Source organism: Mercenaria mercenaria, chromosome 8, assembly GCF_021730395.1.
Source record: "Mercenaria mercenaria strain notata chromosome 8, MADL_Memer_1, whole genome shotgun sequence".
In the NCBI taxonomy this organism is placed as follows: domain Eukaryota; kingdom Metazoa; phylum Mollusca; class Bivalvia; order Venerida; family Veneridae; genus Mercenaria; species Mercenaria mercenaria.
Window position 1 is genome coordinate 23263734 of NC_069368.1, and position 22209 is coordinate 23285942.

General features: G+C 36.8%; 2 protein-coding genes across 4 annotated transcripts; both read left to right on the forward strand.

The window, feature by feature from the left end:
• Positions 1–1380: 1380 nt before the first annotated feature.
• Positions 1381–7396, forward strand: LOC123522880 (uncharacterized). 3 transcript variants are annotated; one of them, XM_053549535.1, is made up of 3 exons: positions 1381–1825; positions 6001–6105; positions 6532–7396. In XM_053549535.1, exons 1-3 carry the CDS (start codon positions 1739–1741, stop codon positions 6895–6897), a joined length of 558 nt encoding a protein of 185 aa, XP_053405510.1. In that variant the 5' UTR covers positions 1381–1738; the 3' UTR covers positions 6898–7396. The 3 variants fall into 3 exon arrangements, 2 of the variants coding, with proteins under 2 accessions (XP_053405510.1, XP_045156304.2); XM_045300369.2 differs by lacking the exon at positions 1381–1825 and adding an exon at positions 4604–4918; XR_008371988.1 differs by lacking the exon at positions 1381–1825 and adding an exon at positions 4822–4868.
• Positions 7397–13120: 5724 nt separating this feature from the next.
• LOC123565461 (uncharacterized) lies at positions 13121–17008 on the forward strand. Its single transcript, XM_045359328.2, has 2 exons — positions 13121–16137; positions 16300–17008. Exons 1-2 carry the CDS (start codon positions 13121–13123, stop codon positions 17006–17008), a joined length of 3726 nt encoding a protein of 1241 aa, XP_045215263.2.
• Positions 17009–22209: the final 5201 nt, after the last annotated feature.

Sequence of the window (22209 nt, forward strand, 5' to 3'; positions counted from 1 at the left end):
TTTACCATAATGTCCAGTACTGGACAGGTATAGTGACCATGCACGGACACAGCCAATTTTCTCAGAGGGGGTTCGATCCCCTGCCCCCACCCCCCACCCGCCCTGGAAATTTTGCAATTTGGCACTTCATTTTTTGCATTCTGGGACAGTTTTATGGACTAACCTGTTAAATTTGCGAAAATGATAAAATCAAGCTTTCTTGAAGGTAAAATTCTTAGTTTCTTTTAGATAAATAATATGAATTATGTCGGGGTCGTATGTAGCAGCAGCCGCATATACTTTACATGCAGTCCTAATGTTGCCTTTTTCGAAAAACATTTTCTTTCCTTCTTGTCTTCTTTCCTTTTTTAAAGATTTTCCAGAGGGGGTCCGGACCCCCGGTCCCCACCCCCCATCTGGATCCGCGCATGGTGACATATCATGCTTTCTGTTTATGCAGGTAAACTTGTGTTTGGTTAAATTTCAACAGAGCACAATTGTCTGAACATTGTACAAACTCGAGCTCATTACTGTTTTTTCAGGCAAGGGTGGAAAAAAAGTTATTATTGTTTATTATCCTCCAATAATGAAGATTACATACACAAAACATAGCACATATGTATATACAGAAACATATATAAACAGAAATACACAAATATTTACACATTTCTAAATGCGCTAGGTTAAAAATGACATTGTAATTGATAACGCACTAACATATATCTAGCAAAACTTCAAAATCTGGTACATTACACAGTGTAAATTTAAGGGATTTTGTAATGTTTTCTATTACCTACTACGCCAAACCGTTGTCTTGCTGATCAAATTGTTTTAAGACTAACAGCTAATATATACTAAACTTTAGCAATACAATTGACCTGTTATTATAACTTAAATCTGTCTTAATATTTTAGTCCAAAATCCCAGTTGATTTGAGACGGCGTAATAATATTTTTTTTTTCTACTGCATATTTAGCAAAGTAATAATTATTTTTTCTACATTCTACGCTATATTTAGCAAAGTGCGTGGCGGCGAGATTCATTTTCTCAGAAACATATTTCGGTATTCCTGTTATCAGCAGTATAAAGGCAAACTTTTTATTGTAGTAAATTATTTTATCACACAATAAATATATATTATTTCAATTCTTTTAAAACGGAAGACATACTTGATTTTGTTCGTTTTGTTTTAATTTTGTAACCATATATTAAAGCTTTGCTAATTAGTAATACCTATTTTAGTTGTCGATATTTAAAATATAAGCCTATCACAATGTCTGTACTGAGTAAGTATAAAAAATATCACCGCTAAATAACTTAGCCATTATATCTTTCTAGATGCATTGGTTTTCTGATTTAACACACGTGTCGATTATTCTTAGTTATTTCAGAACATTACAGAATATTAAGGTTTTCTTTTTCACAACTAACCCAATTTTTTTTTTTTTTTTTTATTTTTTTTTTATATTTTTTCTATATTTTTATTTTTATTTTTTTTTAAATATGTGTTATGATATGTTACTTGTGTAAGAAAATTAAAAAGATCTCACTTACGTTGGACCAGCATATTTTGATAAAGTGGGATTAAGTGAAACACATATATGTATAACATATTTCAGGAGTTATATCAACGCAGGTGTTCCTTACACTGCTAACAGTGTATCTGGTTTCATCTGCCACTCTGAAATTGAATGAACGGTCATCAACTGAAGGGCTTTTCGATGGTCCCTGTTTTACCAGTAAAGGAGAAGGATCTACAATGTTAAGATCATTGAAAGAAAGCATGACAGACCTAAAAACAAGAACAAGGGGATTGAAACAATATGCAGAGTTATTTAAGCAGTATGTACGTAATTTTATTTATGCTCGAAAGGTTTTAAGGGTTTGATTTATAAATATTTTGACTTATTTTTTATGAATTTCTTTCTAAGTACGATATCAGCCAACATCTGTCCTACTTAATAAAAAATCTGAGTAAGATGTAACATTATCATCTTCATATTTAATCAAAGTTATGGTACTACGCCTGTACGAAAATAGGACCTGTTTTACAGCTGTAAAAGACCTGTAAGTGGAGAATTACCAGAAATACAGTTGAAATTTACAGGTGTAAAACAATTGTAGGTCTCAAAAATACAGCTGTAAAACTTTTAGTTGAAAGGTACAGCTGTAAAATGGTCATGTCTCAAAATTACAGTTGTAACTTTTTTGGAGGGAAACATGAGTACTGTCAGCCATCTTTAATGGATGTTGGCGGAATATAATTGAAATTCAAAGAGACACCACATCATCATAAATATTGGAAATCTAGCCATTATGAAGCAAGTACAAAAGTTTAATTATCTAATACAGTTGTAAAAGGACATGTGTAAGCACATGCATTAACAATTTACTCTTTATTTGAAACTGATAAGTTTAAAGGAAATAATTATACGTTTAAAGGAAATATTTACAAGATTTTATTAATGATGCATAGTTTCTACTTTGTATCCTGCTCTTTACGTTTGCAATTGCTATTCTAGAAACATATTTCATATTGTTCTTTACTTACTAGGTCATTTGTTTTGCCACTTGTGTAGTAATTGCTACCCTTTCTAGAGAATTACAATTCATCCTAAAACTTGTTGTACTTCTGCTTTCGTCCCTTAAGGATATTCTGCAAATTGGAATTAGAAATTCATGTGAAAAATCAGAATCCTCGAAACAGCTTTGGAAATGCAAGGAGACAAAAAATAAATGATAAAAGTTGAAATGATATTTCTGTAGGTAAATTTGCGAGCATGAAAGCTACGCTAAAACCTATTTTCAAAGTGCATTGAAATAAAATGAGTGAACTTTTTCGGTGCAAAATATTGGTATCGTATGCAACTCAAACTGCTACAAAATATGTATTTTCAAACCAAAGAAATGCCAGAATAATGCATACGAGTGTTTTCAAGGAAATGTCGTTAAACATTCTAATGTGCAAAACATGGGCACAGTATTTCGCCGCCATGTTTATTTCAGGGAAACAAACATATTATTGTTCTTTTACCTCAGATTTCCTTACTGAAATATATATGTCTTCTTATTCATAGCTGGGGATATCCATTTAGTATAGCCTTGCACGATCTCCTTGATCTGTTACCGATCCTTTACATTTAAAGAATAAACGCATTGTGTAAACATAGTTTTTCACTTAACAAACCTCTCTTGGACAAGAAAGTCTTTTCACTTAAAATTTGTATGCATCCGCTGGCCAAATATGAATGAAGATCGGAACTTTTTCTCATTTTCAAAAACTGTAAATATTGCACATTGTGTTGAATGTATAAATAAAACAAAAATCCCAAAAATAAACCATTTTAGAACTATTCCGGGAACTAAACGTTTCCGCCGAACAGCGCATTTAAAGATGACACAAAACTGATTTCTCTTCGTAAACAATGTCAAAGTTCACCAGAGGGAAATTGTTGAAAAAGTAGAAGCGTTTACTTGTTTTAGTTTTACGTCCTGTAGAAAACAATCAACTTGCAACTTTAAATGCATAATTATATGTTCTATAATTATTCCAATATCAAAAACTGTCCGATCATTTCCGTGAGAAATAAAACGAAGCAGTTTTAACTATTTGTTTACACTTCAACCATGTGAATTAAAGGCACGTACTATCACGAGACTCCCGTGTATTTTGAACCTCGTGGTGAATAAACCGAATTTACTTCAAAGTATGGTGTCTCAGTTGAGCCAGTTATCTGTTAATTTTAGAGAACATACGTTTAATAAGTGGTAATGAGATTATGCATGTGTACGAACTCTATATAAACGACGACAGAAAACAAGTGTGCACTCGGCAAATAGCAAGACTATTATTTTTGGGTGTATACTGGACACTGGTCCCAATGTTCGTAATTTTCAGATGAAGAATTCGTGATCCTTGATTTCGTAGACAGTGTTAGTACTGGACCGCTGCTTCCGCTGTTAACAACGCAGTAATGTAAAGTCAGTGTCGATTTCTATGCTGGAATTGCAATACACATTTATTATCAGTTTTAAATCTATGAAAGTGTGAAAAGTTCTTTAACGAAGAGCCAAGATATAAAAACGTTACTTTTGAGATATTTCTGATTTTAATCATCAGGTTTTCGTGCGAAAGGTTCAACTGATTGTATTTTGTTTCAAAACTTCTAAATGTTTCGTGGTTACCTACAATTGTATACAAATTGTATTACCTCCTAACATATTTGGCTGTACTTTTTTTTCTGCGATTTATTCTCAGTGTGTTTCAACATTTTGCATAAATTCTCAAATTGTATAAAACATATGGATAAATCAAAATTGGTTACTTTACGACGCATGAAACATCTAATAAGGAATCACTATACACATCCGGCACAATAAGGTCTAACTTGTCCCGGACCAGTATGCGGAAATACAGTGGCCCGATGTTTCAAGATTTGCATATATCGTGATCAAGCAAATATTTCAGTTGTTTATATAATCTATAAACATACAATTACGTATGTGTGAAAAAGTTACGTTTAGTAATTTCGGTAGTTATCACAGAAAGTGCCGAAAATTCCATTTCCGCCGAATTTTCCGCGCGATAAGCAGCGCGTAAACGTGTAAATAAAATAGTAATTTATAGGAAGCATGAGTATAAATTGATTTATATTTATGGTACTCTATGTGCTTTGGTTTAATCTACTAAATTTATCAGTATCACAGTCTAACACATGTTTTACATGCGTGACAGTAGCGTGTTAAACGATTTTAGCCAATCGCCTAGCGCCGTTCGAGCGTGCTCCATGAAATGACCAATCGACTTATTTCTAAAAGCTTTCTTTGTTTACAAGGTGTCGGAGCTATTTGTGTGTGCTGGGTTTTCGGAGCTATTTTCAAACAGATTTGTATCAAAAACCCGTTCCACCCCTCCACCCTCCTTTACATGTACATCTCGGTAGTCATCACCTATTGTTACGGTGGTTTTACATCTCCAACTTATGCCAAATTTGGTTACATTTGATTTTATATTGCATTTATTTTACTTCGTTGTTCATGAAATAAACCGTCTGACTCGGTGGGTCAGATATCTCCTGACACATCGGGTCAGACATTTTCAACCATATCTTATCTTGGTTTTCTTTGGCATAATGAACAAGGGTAGTCAGGTCCAGCAACAAGAAATATAAATTCCAGTATAATAAATTAAACCTTTATTAAACTTGTACAATCCTTGAAACGAATTTTGGATCGTAACTAAATCTTGTTCACATTAAGTCTGAGACTTGTCTGACAATTGTAGGCAGTTTGGTACACCATACATAGAACAAATCTTGTCCACACATTGCTTTACTTTTATGTATGCTGAAATACTTTTATGTATGCTGAAAATTTCGTTTTAATACATGCAGTGGTCAGATTTGACAACAAATTTTGTAATAAGTTTAGTTCTATTCAGTAAGACAATTCTCCTATGCATTACTTGAAACTTTGAACTAAAATATCTGCTTTGTTTATTTCCAAATTTCAGTTTTACTTTTTATACAGCTACTTTTATTTAAGGTCTTGTAAACTGAGCTGTTTTTTGTGCTATGGAACAGCGGCATTTGAAAGTTTTGGTTCACTATATTTTCACACCGAAAATGAAGGTCACTCTAAATTCAAGATGGCGGAAGTACCTTAAAATAATGTTCTCTTTTTCAACACCTGTTATATTTCCACAGCTGTAACTCTTAGTCATTTTTACAGCTGTAGCTTTTTTCATTTTTACAGTTGTAAGTTTTTTTTACAGCTGTATCGCATATGCATAATTCGACCTGTTTTACAGTCGTTTTACAGCTGTAAATTGAAATATACAGCTGTAAAATCAACGTTGATAAATAAAATACAGGTGTAAAATTGAAATAATCATGACTGTAATTTTGAACAAAAATGAAGGTCTTTTACAGCTGTAAAATTTCGTACAGGCTACCATCTTTACTAGAAATATTTGCATTATTACATCTTTCTAATTAAACGATGTTACATTTATCTTTGCAGTTGAAGGAACAATATCAAATTCCAGATGGCACGACACAATTTTTAGATGCAATGAATTGGATGAATCAAGAGGATATGATTATAAATGGAGCAGCAATTAAAAAAGTAGATGACGAATACACGAATACATTCTTCTTTAGTATTTTATATAATTTCCAAACATATAGCACGTTTCAATTTGAACAAGAGCTTTGGAATTTGCATCAAACATCTGACAATGTAAACTCATTATTTGGGTTTCAGAAGCCGATCAAAATATGGAATTAAAAAATGTTTCAACAGGGAAAATGATATGTTAACAAATAATGAACTCGGTAGTTTTAATTTTTATTTTATCCACAATCCATAATTCAGTATTTCGTTTATAGAAAGCAAAAAAAAAAAAACTGAAAGGAAATATTTTCTTCGACCTTTCAACAAGTTTCAAGATTCTGCTCATTTTTTTTTTCATGAGCTTAAAATATTCGGTAAGCATTTTTGTTTCAATTTCGCTTGACGTTCTACATCTTTTAACATTTCTTTCATTTTCAGCCAAATGAAGTTTTCAAGTCACACTACCATCTATTGTCTGTATTTGGTTTATACGTCAAACAATTACGAACAAACGGTACACTCGCTGTAAAGAAAAACGAAGACGAAACAAGGAAAAAACTATATAACCTGGAAACAAAAATCTACAATTGCATGTGCAACCTCAAAATCGCTCTTCAGTCTTCCGGAAGTGACGTCACCAGGAACGTGACAAACGATATTCTCGATCCAAATTTTATGGCAAATAGCTCTCCGCTAATGAATGCGATATATAGAGCATACATTACGATGAAGGATGGTATTAACTTGATGGAGTTTCTGAACATCATTTATCAGAAAGTAGAAGAATCCATAATGACGGCTTAAAGGCGGTCAGTCTCATTTGAGCAGTATTTTATAACATTTTTCAGCTTTCATTTATTCGTAAAAGATTTATTTAAGGAACAAAAAGAACCATTACATAGAGTTAGATCCCTATAGGAAATGTATATTTTATTACTTTTTATGAGATTTTGTAGTTACCTCCCTTCGATATAAAAGTATTTCAAAAGTGGACTATTTCTTTTGATTTCAATATAATATCTACTTTTACATTAATTTCTAATTAATATACTTTAATTTAATGTAATATAATTTATTCCTTCGGCAAATATGTTTATCTAATTTATACTTCTGCTAAAATAACGCATTCTTGGTTAGGGAACCAGGATAGGAAAATCAAAATTAAAAAAATTCTTCCAGTGAAAATCTGGTGTGCGAACACAAATTTAAGTGTAAATGATCAGTTGTTTAAGTGTTGACCAAAAACTGATTTACCACCATTGAAGTCGTCTTTATTGACAATAAAATGATGTGATAAATACCAGTTTCTCATTTTATGCCTTTCCATTGTGTCAAATATGTGTCAGTCTATTTACATTATAGATCAAGTATTAACATTACAAGCATTGCAGTGGCAATCAATCTCACATAATTTTTTTATTATGAATATAACAAATTAACTGTGATATATATAAACTTTATACAAAACATAATTCATATTATATGCTTGTTTGTACGTTCACAATTTTTACGTATTTATTTAATATTGTACAGTGGCATGTTTCCTAACGTAAGCTCACAAGCTTTTCAAACTACAAGTATCATAACATTACATTTTTGTAACATAGTCAAGTTACGTCTAATCACATGTACAACATGTTAAGATTAAAAATACACCTGCCTATACGCGAAGATTGACTCATTGAATCCAAATCATAAATGGAAATTAACAAATTGTTATGACAAAAAAAATGAAATTTGAAGTTAAGTCTTCATGTATATTTCCTGCAAGAAAAACTTCTATAAGTGCATTTACTGCCATAAATATTTATTCTATTTTACTACAAAATTTTGGACTATTGTTTTAGTTAGGTTTATTTTTCTAATTATGGAGTATTACCTCAGGGTTTTTATATTACAACGAATGAGTATATACCACATAACAGACTTTACCGTTAGACATTATGTTACTTGTTATTGTGAAATACAGAAAATGTTCTATAGTTGTTTGCTTTTCTGTTTACCTTAAATATTACCTTAGATATTTTTTCGACATTGGGTCAGAAGTTATAAAATGCACATTTATTTTTTTCTGCTGGTATATACACTATAGTCTTCTTTTGGGCAATATATTGTAGTGCCCCAGATATTGTACTATACATGATATTTATTGTTATTTTAATGTATGGTATATAATACCATTCAGAGTAGAAGTTATGCTATGTCAGGTATTTTAATCTGTTTATTGTTTATCCGGGCGTGTGTATCCGAATTTGTGAAGTCCACTTAGAGATCGATTTTTGCATAATGAACCAGATAGCATTGTAATCTTTGGATCATTTCTGTAAGACTCTTTTACTACCTTCAGGTCATGGTGTATTTAACTGCTTATCAGATGTATTTACGAAGAAATCTTGCTTTATTTACAAATTTACATTCACTTCCGGGTTGTTATTGAGCGGTGTCACGGTAACTTTCTCCTTAGTAACGATAGAAGGTCACCATTTTTGTTTTGAAGGCAAATAGACGAAAGATGAGCAACAAAAGGACTTATGCTGTAAGGATGTGATAGATTATCATAATTTCTAATGTATCAAGCTAAAGCCTAATTATTTTAGTGTAATTTTATCGTAAAATTATGGTTGCCGACTCTGAATACTGGTTGCCAGTGTGGAAATTTTGTTTGTGTACATTTTTAGCCAATGACGTTGGCGTCTTGTACACATTTGTTTTTGGTGCATTTGTTGCATTTTTGCGTACCCGCACGAATTTGCGGCGTACCCACTTTTGGTTTTAGTGCACAGGTCTTGGGTATATATACCCGTTGTTCCCGATTATCGGGGTCTCCACAATTCAAGACATCTAAGGGCAAATTCTTGTCAGTTGACATCAGAAATTCAGATTAAGTTTATTTCCAAGAGTTCAAGGCCGGCTACCATATTTATCACAATAAATCAGAAATCTTTTAAGGTCATTAATTCTTTAATCTGTCTCAAATATCAGACTGTTTATTTATTTTGTTACATATTTGTATTAAACATTTTAAGGCTGACTGATAGAATTTTCACAGTATTTTAAAGAGAATTTAAAAGTCTAGGTTCGTGCACTACAGATATAAGAGAATTGCTTTATCATAGACTACTGTATTTCTTGTCCTGTTGATTGTTGACAGATCCTTGTATTTTCACGTGATATTTTTAGTAGTGCCTGACCGTGCATTTTCGCATATTTTATTCGAAGCTTGTGACATTTTAAGTCCTATAAGATACCGTATTTGTGCTATTTATTGTAGTGATATTTTTCACTTTGTTGAATCGAGTATTCTTGTCACTCATTGAGTATTTGTTAGGGAATAAACAAATAAATCATTTTATTCTTTAGAATTCTATTGTTGTATTCACTTAATTAGTTAATGCAAAGTTTAGTACATTTCCCAAATGCCCTGTGGAGACCAACCCTTTCTATCTGAGTAATTCTTGTAAGTCCTTTAAAGAGCCAACACAACATATACCAAGGTGAACTTGTTGCCTTGGTTTACGCAGAACTTCAAAGCTAGAGCTACAATCATAGTCCACACCGGGTTGTCTGCGCGCCACTCATAGTCTACATAGATCCAGGTCGTCGAAGTTTCCTCACAATCTACTTAGACACATTCAACTCAGTCTACAGACGTAATACATGTATACTCAGATTCAGATATCCTAATCCACTGACACAATACCAGGCTACCGAGGTGTCGTTGGGTTAGGTAATCTTATTCATGCTACCAGTTATAACTCTTAAGGCCACTAGCTCCTACATACTTTTTGGTGGCAGCGGTGGGATCCTCTAATACAAACGAGGGTCCAGAGATTCGAATCCTATACTCTGGGTAAATAGAGCGCAAACAAAATGGAGTACCATACACCAGCTGGGAGTGATGGTGAGATATCCTTTAAGCGTCCGGAAACAAGAGGCGAGCATCATGTGGCCATATCAAGGTCATGTAGTATGCAGAGTTTGCAGACAGATGATAATTTATCAGTTACATCAAGATTTTCTTATGATAATGTTAGGCCTACTCCAACCAATTTACCACATCATGTCGACACTGCAGTCAATACCTCCTTTGGGAATCAAATTGTTGACAGTAGAATCCAATCAAATGATCTCAGTGAAATCTCAGGGGTTTTAAAAGAGGTGGTCTTAGAACTTCAGGTACTGAAACAGGCCCTACCAAAGAATAATCATGCCACGTCTGTGCCGCGTGTCATGTCTGCTGCGGACCGTAGTACTGCATGCAATGAAGCGGATGATAGTTATACTCAATGTACATCAAGAGAACAGCCTTTATTTTCCTACCGCGTAAATGACACATATGAACGGGGGGATGGGGCTTTGCCGAGGGCACACCAATTGAACGCCAGTTACAATTCAGTTGCTCCTCAGATCCCTGGGGGATATGAAAACTTGTACAATGGGGACAGGCATAGATATGAAAACCAACCAGTGAGGTTTCAACAAGGAAATTACATTAGGGGTTCTGGCACGCGAGCGCGTGCAACAGATAATGTTAAGATGCCAGCTTTCACTGGGAAGGAAGAGTGGCCAGTGTGGATAGCCAGGTTTGAAGCAATCGCGGAGAGATATCAATGGAGTGATGACGACCGACTTGACCAACTTCTGCCACGTATAGAGGGCCAAGCAGCACAATTTCTATATGGACAACTGCCAAAGGCAACATTAAGAAACTACCAGGAAGTAGTCAGGGAAATGCATAATCGTTTTAGGGTTATTGAGACAAGCAGGGCATATGCAGCAAAATTTAGTCGTCGTAATCAGAAGTCTGGAGAAACCGCGGAGGAATACGCAGCTGACCTTAAGATGCTATATGACAAGGCACATGGGTATCGTGACAGGAGGACCCGGGAGGAGGACTTGGTTAGAAAATTCTTAGATGGATTTAGGGATGAAGAAATAAGATTTGAAATTGAATTTCACAAGGAACCTGAAACAATAGATGAGGCTTTCTATCATGTGGTCAACTTCATACAGACGCGCAATAGTGGTGCAACAGACAGAAAATACAGGTCTGCGAGGAGAGCATTCCAGTCACACGAAGGAACAGACTCACATATGACCAATGTCTTAAGGGTGCCAGATAAAGAAACATCTCGAGCAAATTCTATGGAAGAAAACAAACCGTGCAGGGAGACAGACCGGGTGTGTAAGGAAAATGACGTGCTGGCGAAAATCTTAGCAAGGTTGGAAAAGTTGGAGGAAGCAAATAGGAGTGTACAATCAAAGAAAGCTTCGCCACCGGCTAAGAGGCAGGTGGAGTGCTACAGTTGCCATGGAGTAGGTCACTATGCTCGGGATTGCCCAGAAAAGGGGTCATCAAAAGGGTCTAGAAATTGGCGAGATAGAGGTCCAAGCAATCGTGGTGCTACAAGAGAAAATGCAGGAGCCGAGCCTTTAAACTACCAGGGACCTACCTCAGTGGCCGGGAGGCGGTCCAATTAGAGTTCAGTGGCCACATGGAGGACAAGCGGAGTTATAATGCAAAAGAGGGTATTAAGGAGGTAGGTTACCTTGTTACAAGGGTAAATTCAAATTAGTTGAAACGCAGCATTATTTTGTATTTCGTGTAATATGAAGTTTTAACTGCTACAATTTCAATTTCATTTGTCTCTGTCCCTTCAAGTTCAATTTTAATCCAGGTTTGAAGAACATGACCCTCCAAAGATATTTCATATTGAAAGAAGAAGGAAAATACGGATATTTAACACTTTTCATTGTATTATAGTTTTATTGTTATCCGTAGAAGTCTGCATAATTGATAATTTTACTAGCATGCACGTAAGCTTTCTAATATAAGCTTAAAATGTATATGTCGCGGTGCTCGTGTTTCCATGGTAACGCATTTTCTCTCATTTTTAAACAACTATGTATAAAAATAGGGGTTTTCGACGGCTTCAGTGCCATTCTGTTAATGACCAACATGGAATATTTGGGTAATATTATTAGCAAAATACCAAGCACTTTATATGGTACCCTATTTTTCTTAAAGTTTAAAGTAACCATGGCAACATAGATGTTTAAAATAGCTTATATCTTGCTTTTTGTCGTAATTTCTTATAAAAAATATTGAATAAGATTATCTTTCTAGTTGATTTAGCTTTAAAACATATAATTTCTAACGTAAGTAATATTTTCGTGCTATTTGCATTTATTCAAACAAATTTCACAGCTTAGAATACTTACAGCAGTACCCCTCGTCTGGCATTTTTCATGGAAAAATCGTTAAGCATGCTGCTATTATTCTCATAGATATTGTTGAAATGAAAATAAAATGCCGCAGCTGTGTTTCTTAAATAGACCAGTGTCAACGCTTTTGAATTTTACATTTAGATACATAGGTCACGGGCTTCGTTTCCATGGTAACATCAATTCAATTCAAGAAACCACAATTTTCTACTGAAATTTGAACAATTTTAGATCTTACTTTTAGCATATAAGTAACAAATTATCAACGGAACCTGAAAAATAGGTATTACAAATCAAACTGCGAGATTTTTTATTTGAAAATGGCCGTAACAAGTAACCTTTCACCCAACTATATTCCAAATAACATTGGTTACCATCATCCATTTTCTTACATTCCGCATAACATTTCGATATAACTACATAAAAGAAGCAAAATATTGATTATTATTCAGAGCAAAAGACTCATAAAAAATATTTCAGCAAATAATGGTTATTTAAAAATAGTTAAAATAAAGAAAATGCACAGAATTACGTACTTTCAAGATAAAAGCTATTAATTTTGCGCGGTAACTGACACGTAACGTCATGACGTCAATGACGTCATTTTAAGACAACATTGTTTTGAAGCGTTTCTGCGGCAATTTATTCATTATTTCTGCATTATTAAACCATAAAGCATCGGATCGAAGACAGGTTCATGATTTTTTTTCAGAAGAATGAATATACAAACACATTTAGTTTGTCGTAAACGTCGTCGTAAATCGTCACGTTAGCTTCCGGTTGGACATGCGCACATACAAATATGAAGGTAACCTACCTCCTTAAAGAGAGAAAGCGACTCAGTGATGGGGTTTATGTAAAGGGTAAAGTAGAAGGAGTGGAGTTGTTGTTTACTGCAGATACAGGTGCAGCAAGGTCAGTGCTGTCATCTAGAATATATAGGAAGATAGAAGAGAGCCAGAGACCAAAGTTAGCGAAGTGTGGAAGTCTTCGTGGGGCCAATGGTTCGCCAATAGCAGAATTAGGCAAAGCAGAATTCAGCATCACCGTAGGGCCGTACGAGATGGTGCATGAGGTCGTGGTCGCTGATATAGAGGACGACGCCCTTTTAGGGTTCGACATATTAAGGGGAAGTGAAAAGGGACCAGCTGACTTACTGTTAAGCAAGGGGGTGATAATATTAGATGGGGTTGAGATCCCTTGTTTACAGGTTGGTAAAAGAAATAGGTCAAGGAGAGTGACTGTTGCAGATGATGTATGTATCCCAGGCAGAGCAGAGGCGCTTGTTGATGTATATGTTGAAAGGGAGGAAGTCGATGATTTTGACAAGTATGCTGAGTACCTGGTAGAACCCAGTGAAAACTTCAGGCAGAGGTATCAGTTGGTAATGGCATCATCGCTGGTTGACATCAACAAAGGCCCGACTTGTAAAGTCAGAGTACTTAACCCATTTCCGATGGAGGTGAGACTACATCAAAATGCCCACATAGGAGGGGCTGAACAAATAGAGAAGATCGTGAGTGTCGTGGCCGAGCAAGAATACGAGGGAGAAGATGAGAATTTGTCCAGGGTTAGGCGAATAGGAACTCAGAGGAAAGAGATTAAGAATGTGGGGGAGGGTGTCAAAAATATCAAGGGTAGCACTGTTCCGGACCACCTGAGAGATCTATTTGAGAGATCAACAGTCGGTAAAAATGAAGTCGAGAAAAGCGCTGTGGCGACATTACTTAATAAGTACAGTGATACCTTTTCAAAGAATGAGTGGGACATCGGACTCACAGACCTAGCTGAACACCCAATAGACACTGGCGATGCCACACCCATTAAGCAAAGACCGAGACGCGTCCCGCTTGCGTTTGCCTCAGAAGAAAAAGCAGCTATAGATGATCTGTTAAAAAAAGATGTAATACAAAAAAGTACCTCCCCGTGGGCCAGCCCCATTGTGTTTGTTCGTAAGAAGTCGGGAGCGGTTAGGCCCTGTGTTGATTATAGGAAGGTCAATGCGCTTGTGAAACCAGATGGATTCCCACTCCCAAGGGTACAGGACTGTCTAGACGCTGTTGCAGGTATGAGCCTTTTCAGCTCGTTCGATTTAACAAGTGGATACTTTCAGATCCCCTTAAAGAAAGAGGATATTCCGAAAAGTGCCTTTACCTGTAAATACGGCCTCTTTGAAATGAAACGGATGCCATTTGGTCTCAGCAATAGCAGCAGCACGTTCCAGAGAACGATGGAATTAGAATTGCAGGGTTTTCAGTGGCAAACATGCCTAGTCTATATCGACGACATAATTGTATTTGGAGCAGACTTTGCGGAACATATACAGAGAGTTGACGAGGTACTTGTTAGGATAAAACAGGCTGATATGAAGTTACGACCAGACAAATGTCATATGCTTCAAACGGAAGTAGTTTTCTTGGGGCATGTAGTGTCTGAAGAGGGTATACGACCGGACCCCACAAACATAGCAAAGATTGCCGAATGGCCAAGGCCAACAACACCAAAGCAAATTAAACAGTTTGTAGCCACTGGTACGTACTATAGGCGCTATATCAAGGACTTTGCAAAAGTTGCACGACCGCTTACTGAGTTGACCAAAAAAGATGCCTGTTTTGCTTGGACTGAGGAGTGTGAGAAAGCATTTATGACATTAAAGAAGAAGCTGACAGATGCAGATGTGATGGGATTTCCCCTCAACGAAGGTGGCGAGTTCTATTTAGATGTAGACGCTTCAGGTACTGGGATAGGAGGTGTACTTTCGCAAGTGCAGTCTGATCAAGAGAGGGTAATAGCTTATGCCAGTAGATCGCTAAACAAAGCCGAACGCAATTACTGTGTGACCGAGCGCGAGCTTCTTGCAATTGTATACTTCATGCAGTACTTCAGACAGTACCTTCTTGGGCGGAAATTTACCGTGAGGAGTGACCACCAAGCCCTTATTTGGCTTTTCAGTCTGAAAGAGCCCAATTGGAAAATAGCTCGCTGGATAGAAATCCTGGCACCTTTCAACTTCTCAATTGAGTACCGGCCAGGTAAACTGCAGCCTCACTGCGATGCATTATCTAGGTGCGACAGTCCGAGAGATTGCGATTGTAGCGAAGTTGATATGAGTGAGCCGCTGAAGTGTGGTCCCTGTAATAAATGTAGAAGTCGAGCCGAGATTATGGTACTTAACTGGAGGAAAGGTGAGGACTCACAGGAAAACAACGTGGACAGCAATGGTGAGGAAAACAGTGAAGCTTTATCCTGTGAAAGCAAATCAGAAGTAGCCTCAAGTCAGGTGAGGGAGGTCAACACAGATGAACCTAGAGCCGGCACGAGCAGTGAGTCCACAGACTGGACAATGGTAGGAGCAGGGAAAACAACAGCAGAGCTGAGAGCGAGACAGCTTGAAGATTCAGACATAAAGCCAGTGCTAGAGGCCAAGGAGGAGGGTAAAAAACCTGTGAAGGAACGGACAGACACTATGAGCCCATGTTCTAGACATTACCTACTGTTGTGGGACCAGCTGAAAGTAGCAGATGGTGTGCTTTTGAAGGAATTCATAAAGAGAGATGGGTCAGGAACATATGGACAAGTAATTGTACCAGAAAAGGTGAAAAGAGAGATACTACAGTCTATGCATGGAGGACTATTGGCAGGTCACATGGGAACAAAGAAAACTAAGGCTAAAATTCTCCAAAGGTTTTACTGGTTCAATCTAAGGGAAGATGTGAAACTGTTCATTCGCCAGTGTGACATTTGTGCTAGGGATAAGAAACCGCCTAAACCCCCCAGAGCTGCTATGGGATCAGTTAGGACTGGTGCCCCATGGGATGTGTTAGCGACTGATTACTTAGGCCCTTTTCCCGTAACCCCTAGAGGAAACCGTTAGATCCTAGTGCTTACTGATCATTTTTCAAAGTTTGTCGAGGTAATTGCGGTCTCAGACCAGACCGCCGAAACTTGTGCTGACAAAATTGTTAATGAATTTGTTTGTAGGTGGGGATGTCCAGTATCAATCCTGAGTGACCAAGGCCGGACATATGAGAGCAAAGTCTTTCAACAGTTGTGCAGATTGCTGGGAGTAAAGAAAGTGCGGACATGCGTGCGAAATCCGAGATGCAACGGTCAAGTCGAAAGATTTAACCGGACATTAGTCCGCATAATCAGAGCCTACCTTCAGGGAGTACAAGAAGACTGGGACTTGAACCTAGGATGTTTGGCCGGGGCATACAGGGCGACACCGAATGAGTCTACAAAGCTGACTCCGAATTTGCTAACGATGGGAAGAGAAGTGCGACTCCCGGCAGAGCTTGTGTTTGGCAGTACCACAAATAAGTCTGAAGTACCAGTGACCAGCTATGGTGACTATGTTGATGGTATCCGGTCAAAGATGAACCATGCCCATGACATAGCCAGGAAACACTTACAGAAGTCAGCTGCACGAAGCAAGGAGATATATGACAAAAGGATGTTGGTGAATAACTACGAGAAGGGTGATGTGGTTTGGTGTTTAGCTGAATCCAGGAAAGTTGGCGAAGCTCCCAAGCTGCAGCCAGCTTTCGAAGGACCATGTTTGGTGTTAAGGAAGTTGTCTCCCTTGACCTTTGTAATACAGCTAAGAGATCAAGGGGCAGAGCGTGTTGTTCATCATAACAAGCTAAAACCGTACGAAGGATGCAGTGTTCCAAGATGGATAAAAAAGTGAAGAAGACATTAGACCTCTAATCTTGAAATCAGTATTCATCATATTCACATAAACATGTTTGTCACATCTTTATATCAGAAAAATAAACATGTGTATTGGTATGTTTGTAGTTGCTTTATCTTTTAGCGATTACGCCATACGTGATTTTGTCAACCGCGACGTAACGGATTGTAGCACGAGACACGAGAAGGGTCTGTCAACCTCCTGTCCCCATCAAACAATAAAGGCAAAATTGCAAAATTTCTACATTTTTGTCATTTCAGAACGCTATGGCTGAACCTAGAAGGGATAAGACCTACGTATGTCTACACTGTCAAGCGGTTGGGAAGACCTATGTGGTAGTGAAGTATCGTCTCACAGCGCATGTATACAAACACCACCTAGCGTTAGACAAAGCACCGTACTACTGCACCCTATGTCTCATGAGGTGCACCACCAAATCAGCTCTAATAAATCATGTTACCAAGTACAGCAGACATCGGTTGGCCGCAGCAGAATTGGGAGCAACAAATGATGGACGCTACTTGGTAGAGAATCCTCGGGCAGCTGAGCTTGTGTGTGATAGGGACTACCGGGAAATATCTCCCATAGAAGCCTCCAAGTTATTTCGTAGTAACTGCAGGGATAGTGTAGAGGACTTTTCATATCAGGAGGGAGAGTTTGCCATGAACCAGCGCAAGCGGTAAGAGCAAGCCCAGCGGTCAGTTCCTTGCCAGTTGTGAGTAATAGTACATCTGGCCTTATCAACGTACAGCTTACGCCAGAGATGCTCTCCAGTCTTCTTAAAAACCAGTCCTTGCAAAACAACCTCTTCCATTCATCATTGCCGCAGGCAACTAGCTCTGAGATGTCTGTTACAAAACCAGCAGAAGTTCCTCTTTACAGCCCTGTGGTTGCCTCAGTACCGTCTTATACACCTACACCTATCGCACCAAAGACACCGCCGCTACTTAAGACATCACCATTCATATCATCAGCCAACAAGAGTACTTCTTCGTTGAACCCCACTGGAACTGCGTTTGGTACACCTCAACTGTCCATGCCACAGATTGTAACTTTGTCAGAACCATCTACTTGTCATGCCCAGACGCATTCCATTAGTACAGAAGAACGACAGCCAAAATCTACATTAAGCACACCACGTATGAGCAGCACGACCGAAAACCTAATGCCAGGCATTCTTGGGGACATGTATGACTTCGGATCTGAGTTTAATTTTGACCATGACTGGACAGACAGCCCTATCTCAAATGAACAGCCTATCAAGACACCGATCTTACCTGTTAGCAAAGGTCCTGAGTGTACCACAGCACAGATCACCAATCCGCAAACTACAGCAGCACAGATCACTTGTCCTCAACCTATGGCCACTCCAACCATTAACACTAAGGAAGTCAAAGAAACTGTAACTTTAACTTGTGAGGGAGAACCAGAAGCAAAAAGGGCAAGACTTGATGCAGAAGAAAGTAAAAGACAGTATGAAACAATAGCTAAAGTTGTGGGGGATAGCACTAAACAGCTAGTTTCTGCTATAGAAACCAACAGTAGAGCAATCAGAGGGGTTGATAAAACACTTGGACAGTTTCTAGAGGTACTGCAGAAGATGAATAGGACGATGGAGAGGATGGGTGAGGAGCAGAGGCGGGAGCACGAACTTAGGCTGGAGGAGAGTCAGAGGCGAGAGAAGGCGGAAACAACAAAAAGAAGCGACGAGAGAGACAACAGAAAGGAAACTTCCAAGAAGAGTGAGGGAAAAGAGAACAGAGTGTTAAAATCCACTGTAAAAAAAGGTGTAAATCTGTTAACACAGATAAAATGAAAGTAACCAGACAGGGACATTTAGGACTGTATTTTCTTTCTTACGCGTTTCAAGTGGTGCTGAACTGACGTAGATTAATTTCCAACCATAGGAACATTCGGAATTGTATTTCTTTTAACGCGGGTCAAGTGGTTCTGAACAGATACAGATGAATCTCCAACCTCAGGAACATTTAGACTGTATTTCTTTTACGCGTTTTAAGTGGTGCTACGCAGTTGTAGTTGAATCGCACATTTCAGGAACAAATAGGACTGTATTTCTTACTAGGATAAGTTTTAGGCGTCTCGAGTGGTGTTAAAAAAGATGTTAAGGAATTACCAAATTCAGGAATATTTAAATTTACTCATATTTAGTGAACTATTTACGCAGAGCAGTATTAGACGGATCACAGAACTCAGGGACATAAAGACTGTATTTCTTGTGCAATTTAGTGAGGAGCCACAATGTATTATTATTGTTTATTATAATATTTATAACATGTGTTAATATAGGTATATGGCAGCCTTACTGGACATTTAATGTTAATTTTGCTCAAAATGAAGTTAAATTTACTAGTCAAGTTATGGAGTGTGTTTTATGGTCAAAGACCATGTAAAATTAATGCTTGTAGGCATCTTTGTATTTAAATTTGAATTTTCTCATTTTTATATGTGCTAGTTGACTTAAACTCATCATTTCAGATATTTTGTCTTTAATAAGTAATTGTTATAATGTTAGTTAAATTTAAAGATTAACTGTCATGTTGTAAGTTAAAATTATTAGTTAAAGATTGACTGCCATGATGTAAATGGAAAATTCCTTAAAGGTTTACTGTAAGGATAAAATGTTTTGCAATCTTTAAAGATGAATTTTCTGCATTGAAGTTAGTTGGATTCAGGTGTAACTTTGGCAAAGTGAACATTTTTATTCTGTTTTGTCAGTTGGAACTTTGACATTGTAAGAGGGGGGTGATGTAGTGCCCCAGATATTGTACTATACATGATATTTATTGTTATGTTAATGTATGGTATATAATACCATTCAGAGTAGAAGTTATGCTATGTCAGGTATTTTAATCTGTTTATTGTTTATCCGGACGTGTGTATCCGAATTTGTGAAGTCCACTTAGAGATCGATTTTTGCATAATGAACCAGGTAGCATTGTAATCTTTGGATCCTGTTGATTGTTGACAGATCCTTGTATTTTCACGTGATATTTTTAGTAGTGCCTGACCGTGCATTTTCGCGTATTTTATTCGAAGCTTGTGACATTGTAAGTCTTATAAGATACCGTATTTGTGCTATTTATTGTAGTGATATTTTTCACTTTGTTGAATCGAGTATTCTTGTCACTCATTGAGTATTTGTTAGGGGCTAAACAAACAAATCATTTTATTCTTTAGAAATCTATTGTTGTATTCACTTAATTAGTTAATGCAAAGTTTAGTACATTTCCCAAATGCCCTGTGGAGACCAACCCTTTCTATCTGAGTAATTCTTGTAAGTCCTTTTAAGAGCCAACACAACATATACCAAGGTGAACTTCAAAGCTAGAGCTACAATCATTGTCCACACCGGGTTGTCTGCGCGCCACTCATAGTCTACATAGATCAAGGTCGTCGAAGTTTCCTCACAATCTACTTAGACACATTCAACTCAGTCTACAGACGTAATACATGTATACTCAGATTCAGATATCCTAATCCACTGACACAATACCAGGCTACCGAGGTGTCGTTGGGTTAGGTAATCTTATTCACGCTACCAGTTATAACTCTTAAGGCCACTAGCTCGCTACAATATTGAGACAAATAATGGCATTGAGTATGTTTTTTCATATTAAGAAATGATAGATATAATCCTATATTTTACCTTTGAAAGTTGAGATGCGTACTGATTTATCATGATATAATAATTCTCACCCAAACATCTTTGTTTGTTTGTTTTGGGTTTTTCACGCCGTTTTTCAACAGTATTTCAGTCATGTAACGGCGGGCAGTTAACCTTACCAGTATTCCTGGATTCTGTACCAGTACAGACTTGTTCTCCGCAAGTAACTGCCAACTTCCCCACATGAATCCTCTGCCAGTATATTATTCCCTGATAAAATATTGGAATTTATGTATTATTATTTATTCGTACCAAGCAAGACCTGCTCACTAACTGTTTAACTACATTTCATACGATGTTACTCTACACACTGATCAGGAAGCAACTCATTACATAATTTTTGAGCTGGTTGCATAAACTATTAACCTAACAACGACCAAAATAAGTTATTTGATCAAGTGTTACTAACTTAGTGTGTATATTACTACACAGTGTTATGACCTCATATTCTCAATCCTTAGTAGGTTTCCTCGTTATGCATATGTATATATTTGTTATATCTCGTACTTCTAAGGTGAGGGAACAGTTATGTTTAATGTAATTTCATTATGAGCAAAGATATTATTTTTGTATATGCTTTGCAGAAAATTGCCATAGCTCCTCTATTTGATAAAGGTTACGACAGTTTTCAGTTCAACCCCCGATTAATATAAGCTTAAAAGTTTTCTTGTTTTTCAGTTGTTTGAATCACAATTCCTTTGATTTTGTATAGATTGTGGCCCTTACACAGTTTTTCATGTCCATGAGAGAAAATACGCACAAAATGAGTATTTTATTATTTTGCAAATCATGACTTGGAGTTTCTACAGGAAGTTAATTCGTTCCCAGCAAACTTAACAAATAGAAATTTGTCCGTATCCATTCAGTGTCTTTAAAGGTCGCCATTTTGGATTTTGATTTAGTTTTTGACGGAGCAGTGTCTAAAATATAAACATTTTTCATGGATATTTTTATAATATCTTTCCATGACGCATATGATAGCTGGAAAGACAAATCAAATCTTACTTAATTTAATAATCTAATTTTATTAATTTATCTGTACGAAACCAACATGTTTGCTAGAATAATTCTTAATCGTTTCGATATTGTTTCCATAACAAAGATATATTGTATTGAAACATTCACTTGCTATTCACATAATTTAAAGAAAAATCTTTAGGCCTGTAAGACTAAGCGTATAACCTTGAAATCCGTAACATTCCCAAGACCAGAGATATAAAAAGATATGACGATCCGTGAAACTTTAAGATTATCAATAACCAATATGCTTATTCATACAGTCGTGCAATCCAAGTTCATTTGCTCAAACTCGGATTATTCGAATGCTACCCATGATTTAACTGTATAGTGTGACATCAGCTACTACGTTTAAATCAGGAAGTAAAGACACATATTTATCCACTCGAGAGAACTTCCGCATTGCTAGAACGTTCTATTATAATCGTGACTGTGTTATTGCATCAGATTTATGAACTTAGGTACGCCATTTTGAACAGTTATAACAAAGGATATG

Excerpts from the sequence above, each read along its gene's own strand:
- LOC123522880 (XM_045300369.2), top strand. The coding sequence starts at position 4,772 with ATGACCAATCGACTTATTTCTAAAAGCTTTCTTTGTTTACAAGGTGTC. Across the intron at positions 4,919-6,000 it reads TCCTTTACATGTACATCTCG|TTGAAGGAACAATATCAAAT; the intron begins GTAGTCATCACC and ends TTATCTTTGCAG. Across the intron at positions 6,106-6,531 it reads ATGGAGCAGCAATTAAAAAA|CCAAATGAAGTTTTCAAGTC; the intron begins GTAGATGACGAA and ends TTTCATTTTCAG.
- LOC123565461 (XM_045359328.2), top strand. The coding sequence starts at position 13,121 with ATGAAGGTAACCTACCTCCTTAAAGAGAGAAAGCGACTCAGTGATGGG. Across the intron at positions 16,138-16,299 it reads ACTGGTGCCCCATGGGATGT|GTGGGGATGTCCAGTATCAA; the intron begins GTTAGCGACTGA and ends ATTTGTTTGTAG.